General features: G+C 47.7%; 1 protein-coding gene across 1 annotated transcript in view; it reads right to left on the reverse strand.

The window, feature by feature from the left end:
* Positions 1-414: 414 nt before the first annotated feature.
* The window catches only part of LOC129835554 (broad substrate specificity ATP-binding cassette transporter ABCG2-like), an 83526-nt gene continuing 74726 nt past the window's right edge, over positions 415-9214 (reverse strand). The window contains exons 11-15 of the mRNA XM_055901240.1: positions 8446-8553; positions 6995-7119; positions 4699-4853; positions 3173-3342; positions 415-3025 (exon numbers count right to left, since the gene is read on the reverse strand). Of these exons, the coding sequence (XP_055757215.1) occupies positions 2878-3025; positions 3173-3342; positions 4699-4853; positions 6995-7119; positions 8446-8553 (706 nt within the window). The 3' untranslated portion in view covers positions 415-2877. The remainder of the gene's footprint in view (positions 3026-3172; positions 3343-4698; positions 4854-6994; positions 7120-8445; positions 8554-9214) is intronic.

Here is a 9214-nt window from a genome sequence, read left to right on the forward strand (position 1 = left end):
CCCTTCTCTCACTCTCTCTACCTTCTCTTTCTCTCTCTGCCTTCTATCACTCTCTCTGTCCCTCCTCTCTCTCTCCCTCTCCCTCTCTCTCTTCCTTCTTTCTCTTTCACCTGTGTGTGTGTGTGTGTTGTGGTGTGGTGTGGTGTGGTGTGGTGTGGTGTGGTGTGGTGTGGTGTGGTGTGGTGTGGTGTGGTGTGGTGTGGTGTGGTGTGGTGTGGTGTGGTGTGGTGTGGTGTGGTGTGGTGTGGTGTGGTGTGGTGTGGTGTGGTGTGGTGTTGTGTTGTGTTGTGTTGTGTTGTGTTGTGTTGTGTTGTGTTGTGTTGTGTTGTGTTGTGTTGTGTTGTGTGTGTGCGTGTGTGCGTGTGTGCGTGTGTGTGTGTGTGTTGATACACAGGAGAGGAAATAGAACAAGTACAAAGTTGATATTGTGTTTTATTTGCATAATTGCATAATTTGCATAATTAATTAACATTTTTATACTGTTCCTCACAGGTGGCTGGTGGTACCTTAATTGGGGAGGTAGGGCTCATATTTATGGCAGGAACGGAATTAAGGGATTGGTAGCAAACACGTGGTTTCCATGTGACTGATTCCATTCCAGCCATTATTATGCACCGCCCTCCCCTCACCAGCCTCCTGTGCTGTAGATAGTGTACAAAACGTAAATAGAAACAATGTCTAGTGCTGTGTCCAAAACGGCAACCTAGCCCCTTTGTAGTGAACTACTTGTGTCCAGAGTCCTAGGGGCCCTGTTCAACCATAGGGAACTACTTGTTTCCAGAGTCCTAGGGGCCCTGTTCAACTGTAGGGAACAATTTGTGTCCAGAGTCCTAGGGGCCCTGTTCAACAGTAGGGAACTATTTGTGTCCAGAGTCCTAGGGGCCCTGTTCAACAGTAGGGAACTACTTGTGTCCAGAGTCCTAGGGGCCCTGTTCAACAGTAGGGAACTACTTGTGTCCAGAGTCCTAGGGGCCCTGTTCAACTGTAGGGAACAATTTGTGTCCAGAGTCCTAGGGGCCCTGTTCAACAGTAGGGAACTATTTGTGTCCAGAGTCCTAGGGGCCCTGTTCAACTGTAGTGAACTACTTGTGTCCAGAGTCCTAGTGGCCCTGTTCAACAGTAGGGAACTACTTGTGTCTAGTCCTAGGGGCCCTGTTCAACTGTAGGGAACTACTTGTGTCCAGAGTCCTAGGGGCCCTGTTCAACAGTAGGGAACTACTTGTGTCCAGAGTCCTAGGGGCCCTGTTCAACTGTAGGGAACTACTTGTGTCCAGAGTCCTAGGGGCCCTGTTCAACAGTAGGGAACTATTTGTGTCCAGAGTCCTAGGGGCCCTGTTCAACTGTAGGGAACTATTTGTGTCCAGAGTCCTAGGGGCCCTGTTCAACAGTAGGGAACTACTTGTGTCCAGAGTCCTAGGGGCCCTGTTCAACAGTAGGGAACTATTTGTGTCCAGAGTCCTAGGGGCCCTGTTCAACAGTAGTGAACAGGGTACCGTTTGAACTACTGCATAAGTATTTAGTATCTGTGTTTACAGCGCACCAAATCATCAATATATTTGGTATCAATACACGTTGTGTTGCATCGATAAAACAAATTGCACTTCATAAAAAACAGAAGTGGTTAAAAAATAATCCCAGACATCTTGAGACATGATTTAAACATCTGTAGATAAGACACATTGATGGAGAAATCATTGAATACCAGAAATAAAAAAACAGAAATACCAGGATGCTGAGAGACTCAAGAGATTTAAAATATTCACTGAGTGAAAATTCATCCCATTTAGTTTGTACTACAAAGATCAGTGTTTTATTCTCTAATCAACATTATAGCAGACCCCTTTTCAATGCAACAAACAAAAAAAACAATCAAACTTGGATTAAGTCTGTGATTTTGTTTGTAGGCTGAAACAGAACCACAACGGAAGAGAATTCTATTGACCTGGAGCTCACGTCTTTCAATCACCCGCGAGGCACTTTTCAGATCAAAGTGCATTTCTGTGCGCAAAATCAAAAGCTATTATGTGATTTACTCCATTGGTTTTGTTGGTAGGCCTACATGATGCTCCAATAGCCACAATAGCCTGTTTGCTACTGTCTAAAACTGTACTGGTACAGCCTCAGTGTTCACTGGAAACGTGCGCCGGAAGTTGCACAGAATTCTCACAACTTTCAAGTTTCCGCTCAATAGACCTGAAATTTGCTCAGGAACATTGCACCTGACCTCTAAATACCTCATTTCAACTTCGGCTTCAATCGAACATCCCGTCTGCATCTGCGCACTTCCCTTGAAAAGTGTCCTTCGGACGCTGACATTTCAGAATCCATGCTGACATTTCAGAATCCATGCTGACATTTCAGAATCCATGCTGACATTTCAGAATCCATGCTGACATTTCAGAATCCATGCTGACATTTCAGAATCCATGCTGACATTTCAGAATCCATGCTGACATTTCAGGGTCCATGCTGACATTTCAGGGTCCATGCTGACATTTCAGAGTCCACGCTGACATTTCAGAGTCCACGCTGACATTTCAGGGTCCATGCTGACATTTCAGGGTCCATGCTGACATTTCAGAGTCCATGCTGACATTTCAAAGTAAATGCAGACATTTCAGAGTAAATGCAGACATTTCAGGGTAAATGCAGACATTTCAGAGTAAATGCTGACATTTCAGAATCCATGCAGACATTTCAGAGTAAATGCAGACATTTCCGAGTAAATGCTGACATTTCAGAGTCCATGCAGACATTTCAGAGTCCCATGCGGACAGAAGTGGAAGTTGGATATTGCAGCATTTCGTTTGAGCGGACAAAGGGGACGGAACAGGAAGGTGAAGGTGTACAATAGGCTTAACCTGTGACCCCTGACCTCTATGTGAACTTCTTGGTGAAACGTAGTTTGAGGTACGCGATCGCCAGGAAGATTACGGTCATGATCGCCAGGGCAACGTGATTCTGCCACAGCCCCCACGTGGTGTAGTCGATCCCCTGGTTCTTCAGAAAGTCTTCCCCCGTGCACCTGGACACAGGATAGAAAGGTTCCTACCTCAGAAACAAACACCTCAATTGTGGAGAATCTCACTGAGAGACAGCTCTCCCTTGTAAAATAACTCTCCTGACATCAATGGATAATTTAAAAAAGGTATAGTGGGACATTATCACTTACGTCATACCAGGGGGCAAGGTGCCGTTGTGGGGAATGTCTCCACAGAACTGCAGGCCTACAAACTCATTAATCTGGAGAGCCGTTAGTCCGTACCGAGGGATGCTGAGGTACTGGAACCAGGCTAGCCAATCAACAATACTGGGCAGGTTCACCAACAGGCCTGAGAAGATCTGATAGGGGAGGGGAGGGGAGAGGAGGGGAGGGGAGAGAAGAGGAGGGGAGGAGAGGGGAGGGGAGGGGAGAGGGAGGGGAGTGAAGAGGAGGGGAGGGGAGGGGAGAGGAGAGAAGAGGAGGGGAGTGGAGAGAAGAGGAGGGGAGGGGAGAGAAGAGGAGTGGAGGGGAGGGGAGGGGAGGGGAGAGGGAGGGGAGGGGAGTGGAGGGGAGAGAAGGGGAGGGGAGGGGAGGGGAGGGGAGGGGAGAGGGAGGGGAGGGGAGTGAAGAGGAGGGGAGGGGAGGGGAGGGGAGGGGAGAGGGAGGGGAGGGGAGTGAAGAGGAGGGGAGGGGAGGGGAGAGGAGAGAAGAGGAGGGGAGGGGAGGGGAGAGGAGAGAAGAGGAGGGGAGTGGAGAGAAGAGGAGGGGAGGGGAGAGAAGAGGAGTGGAGGGGAGGGGAGGGGAGGGGAGAGGGAGGGGAGGGGAGTGGAGGGGAGGGGAGGGGAGGGGAGAGGAGAGAAGAGGAGGGGAGTGGAGAGAAGAGGAGGGGAGAGAAGAGGAGTGGAGGGGAGGGGAGGGGAGGGGAGAGGGAGGGGAGGGGAGTGGAGGGGAGAGAAGGGGAGGGGAGGGGAGGGGAGGGGAGGGGAGAGGGAGGGGAGGGGAGTGGAGGGGAGAGAAGAGGAGTGGGAGAGAAGAGGAGTGGAGGGGAGGGGAGGGGAGGGGAGAGGGAGGGGAGGGGAGTGGAGGGGAGAGAAGGGGAGGGGAGGGGAGGGGAGGGGAGGGGAGAGGGAGGGGAGGGGAGTGGAGGGGAGAGAAGAGGAGGGGAGGGGAGGGGAGTGAAGAGGAGGGGAGGGGAGGGGAGAGGAGGGGAGGGGAGGGGAGAGAAGGGGAGGGGAGTGAAGGGGAGGGGAGGGGAGAGAAGAGGGAGGGGAGTGAAGTGGGAAGAGGAGGAGGAGAGGAGGAGGGGAGTGGAGAGAAGAGGAGGGAGGGAAGGGGAAGAGGGGAGCGGGAGTGGGAGGAGAGGGGAGTGGGAGAGAAGGGGAGAGGAGGGGAGTGTGAGTGGGAGGAGAGGGGAGGGGAGAGAATAGGGGGGAGGGGAGTGGGAGTGGGAGGAGAGGAGAGGAGGGAAGGGGAGTGGAGTGGGAGGTGGGGAGAAGAAGAGGAGAGCAACATAATGTTTGATGTTTAAAATCATCTCATATTAGTGTGTGTGTGTGTGTGTGTGTGTGTGTGTGTGTGTGTGTGTGTGTGTGTGTGTATGTGTGTGTGTGTGTCTCAATTCAATTCAAAGGTTCTTCATTGGCATGGGAAACACATGCTAACATTGGCAAAACAAGTTAAGGAAACAATCACAAATGATTTAGCCTCTCTCTCACCATCATGAAGACGAAGGATATGGTCATGAAGATGTTGGCGATCGCCACAACACTTTGGTCAGCTGAAATCGCCATGGTCATAGCAGTAGCTGTATAGGCTACCAGAGCTACGGTCAACATGAACAGGAAGAAGGCCTCCACTGTAGCTTTAAACCCTGGAGAATATAGAAACAGAACAGAAATATACTAGATCAGAACAGAAATATACTACATCAGACCATATAAATATTATACTAGATCAGAACAGAAATATACTAGATCAGACCAGAAATATACTAGATCAGAACAGAAATATACTAGATCAGACCACATACATATTATACTAGATCAGACCAGAAATATACTAGGTCAGACCAGAAATATACTAGATCAGAACAGAAATATACTAGATCAGACCAGAAATATACTAGATCAGACCATATCTGAAGCTAAGCAGGGTTGGTCCTGGTCAGTCCCTGGATGGGAGACCAGATGCTGCTGGAAGTGGTATTGGAGGGCCAGTAGGAGGCACTCTTTCCTCTGGTCTAATAAAATATCCCAATGCCCCAAGGCAGTGATTGGGGACACTGCCCTGTGTGTAGGGTGCCGTCTTTCGGATGGGACGTTAAACGGGTGTCCTGACTCTCTGAGGTCATTAAAGATCCCATGGCACTTATTGTAAGAGTAGGGGTGTTAACCCCGGTGTCCTGGCTAAATTCCCAATCTGGCCCTCAAACCATCATGGTCACCTAATAATCCCCAGTTTACAATTGGCTCATTCATCCCCCTCCTCTCCCCTGTAACTATTCCCCAGGTCGTTGCTGCAAATGAGAACGTGTTCTCAGTCAACTTACCTGGTAAAATAACGGTAAAATAAATAAAAATAAATTAAATAAAAATATACATATTATACTAGATCAGAACAGAGAAGTGTAATACTAGATTACAACATAGAAATATAATACTAGAGCAGAACATAGAGATATAACACTAGATGAGAACTGAAAAATAATACTAGATCAGAACAGATAAATATAATAAATTACCAGAACAGAGAAATATAATACTAGATTAGAACATAGAAATACAATACTAGATGAGAACTGAAATATAACACTAGACGAGAACTGAAATATAACACTAGATTAGAACAAAGAAATACAATGCTCGATCAGAACATAGAAATACAATACCAGTTCACAAAACAGAAATATAATACTAGATCAGAACATAGAAATACAACTCTAGAAAACAACATAGAAATATAATACTAGATCATGAACTGTTGTAGCTTAAAACCTGAAGAGACAGAGAATATGTGACATGACAATGACTAATGATGTGTGTGTGTGTGTGTTCGTTCATTGGTTTGTGTGTGTGTGTGTGTGTGTGTGTGTGTGTGTGTGTGTGTGTGTGTGTGTGTGTGTGTGTGTGTGAAGGGTCTACCCACCGATCATGGGTTAGTGTTCACTGTGTCTACGAGGGTGGAGGGTCTACCCACCGATCATGGGTTAGTGTTCACTGTGTCTACGAGGGTGTAGGGTCTACCCACCGATCATGGGTTAGTGTTCACTGTGTCTACGAGGGTGGAGGGTCTACCCACCGATCATGGGTTAGTGTTCACTGTGTCTACGAGGGTGAAGGGTCTACCCAGCTATCATGGGTTAGTGTTCACTGTGTCTACGAGGGTGGAGGGTCTACCTAGCGATCATGGGTTAGTGTTCACTGTGTCTACGAGGGTGAAGGGTCTACCCACCGATCATGGGTTAGTGTTCACTGTGTCTACGAGGGTGGAGGGTCTACCTAGCGATCATGGGTTAGTGTTCACTGTGTCTACGAGGGTGGAGGGTCTACCCACCGATCATGGGTTAGTGTTCACTGTGTCTACGAGGGTGGAGGGTCTACCCACCGATCATGGGTTAGTGTTCACTGTGTCTACGAGGGTGGAGGGTCTACCCACCGATCATGGGCTAGTGTTCACTGTGTCTACGTGGGTGGAGGGTCTACCCACCGATCATGGGTTAGTGTTCACTGTGTCTACGAGGGTGGAGGGTCTACCCACCGATCATGGGTTAGTGTTCACTGTGTCTACGAGGTTGGAGGGTCTACCCACCGATCATGGGTTAGTGTTCACTGTGTCTACGAGGGTGGAGGGTCTACCCACCGATCATGGGTTAGTGTTCACTGTGTCTACGAGGTTGGAGGGTCTACCCACCGATCATGGGTTAGTGTTCACTGTGTCTACGAGGGTGGAGGGTCTACCCACCGATCATGGGTTAGTGTTCACTGTGTCTACGTGGGTGGAGGGTCTACCCACCGATCATGAAGTAAGCCACACAGCTGAAGAAGATGGCAGGGAGCGTCCTTAAGGTGATGATTTCACTGAGTAACTTACACAGGAAGTAGACTGATACTCTGTAGTAACCGCTGATGTACTCATGACTGGAGATGGAGATGAGAGAGGGAGAGAGAGAGAGAGATAGAGGGAGAGGGAGAGAGAGAGAGCGAGTTAGACTGATACTCTGTAGTAACCGTTGATGTACTCATGACTGGAGATGGAGATGAGAGAGGGAGAGAGAGAGAGAGATAGAGGGAGAGGGAGAGAGAGAGAGCGAGTTAGACTGATACTCTGTAGTAACCGTTGATGTACTCATGACTGGAGATGGAGATGAGAGAGGGAGAGAGAGAGAGAGATAGAGGGAGAGGGAGAGAGAGAGAGCGAGTTAGACTGATACTCTGTAGTAACCGTTGATGTACTCATGACTGGAGATGGAGATGAGAGAGGGAGAGAGAGAGAGAGATAGAGGGAGAGGGAGAGAGAGAGAGCGAGTTAGACTGATACTCTGTAGTAACCGTTGATGTACTCATGACTGGAGATGGAGATGAGAGAGGGAGAGAGAGAGAGAGATAGAGGGAGAGGGAGAGAGAGAGAGCGAGTTAGACTGATACTCTGTAGTAACCGTTGATGTACTCATGACTGGAGATGGAGATGAGAGAGGGAGAGAGAGAGAGAGATAGAGGGAGAGGGAGAGAGAGAGAGCGAGTTAGACTGATACTCTGTAGTAACCGTTGATGTACTCATGACTGGAGATGGTGAGGAGAGAGGGAGAGAGAGAGCTGCACTTCCTAACCTCCTGCCAAATGTATGACCATATTAGAGAGACATATTTCCCTCAGATTACACAGATCCACAGAGAATTAGAAAACAAATCCAATTTTGATAAACTCCCATATCTACTGGGTGAAATTCCACAGTGTGCCATCACAGCAGCAAGATTTGTGACCTGTTGTCACAAGAAAAGGGCAACCAGTGAAGAACAAACACCATTGTAAATACAACCCATATTTATGCTTATTTATTTTAACTTGTGTGCTTTAACCATTTGTACATTGTTACAACACTGTATATATATAATTTAACATTTGTAATGTCTTTATTGTTTTGAAACATCTGTATGTGTAATGTTTACTGTTAATTTGTATTGTTTATTTCACTTTTGTATAATATCTACCTCACTTGCTTTGGCAATGTTAACACATGTTTCCCATGCCAATAAAGCCCATTGAATTGAATTGAGAGAGAGAATGAGAGAATGAGAGAGAGGAGAGAGGGAGAGGGAGAGAGAGCGAGTTAGACTGATACTCTGTAGTAACCGCTGATGTACTCATGACTGGAGATGCTTACATGATATGTAGTGTGTGTGTGTGTGTGTGTGTGTGTGTGTGTGTGTGTGTGTGTGTGTGTGTGTGTGTGTGTGTGTTACTCACATGAACAGTTTTCTCTCGGTGATGAAGAGCTCAGCAGAAGACACGGAACTGAAACACTGATTGGTGGTGATGAAGAATAGAGCACCCATCCTGGTAGAAACAACACACACACACACACACACACACACACACACACACACACACACACACACACACACACACACACACACACACACACACACACACACACACACACACACACACACACACACACACACACACACGGATCACATACACGTACATATGATTCCCATTAGGTCCACCAATATGATTCCTGTTAGGACCACCCATATGATTCCTGTTAGGACCACCCATATGATTCCCATTAGGACCACCAATATGATTCCCATTAGGACCACCAATATGATTCCTGTTAGGACCACCCATATGATTCCTGTTAGGACCACCCATACGATTCCCATTAGGACCACCAATATGATTCCTGTTAGGACCAGCCATATGATTCCTGTTAGGACCACCAATATGATTCCCATTAGGACCACCAATATGATTCCTGTTAGGACCAGCCATATGATTCCTGTTAGGACCAGCCATATGATTCCTGTTAGGACCACCCATACGATTCCTGTTAGGACCACCCATACGATTCCCATTAGGACCACCAATATGATTCCTGTTAGGACCACCCATATGATTCCTGTTAGGACCACCCATACGATTCCTGTTAGGACCACCCATACGATTCCTGTTAGGACCACCCATACGATTCCCATTAGGACCACCAATATGATTCCTGTTAGGACGGCAG

Source organism: Salvelinus fontinalis, chromosome 36, assembly GCF_029448725.1.
Source record: "Salvelinus fontinalis isolate EN_2023a chromosome 36, ASM2944872v1, whole genome shotgun sequence".
NCBI classification, from domain to species: domain Eukaryota; kingdom Metazoa; phylum Chordata; class Actinopteri; order Salmoniformes; family Salmonidae; genus Salvelinus; species Salvelinus fontinalis.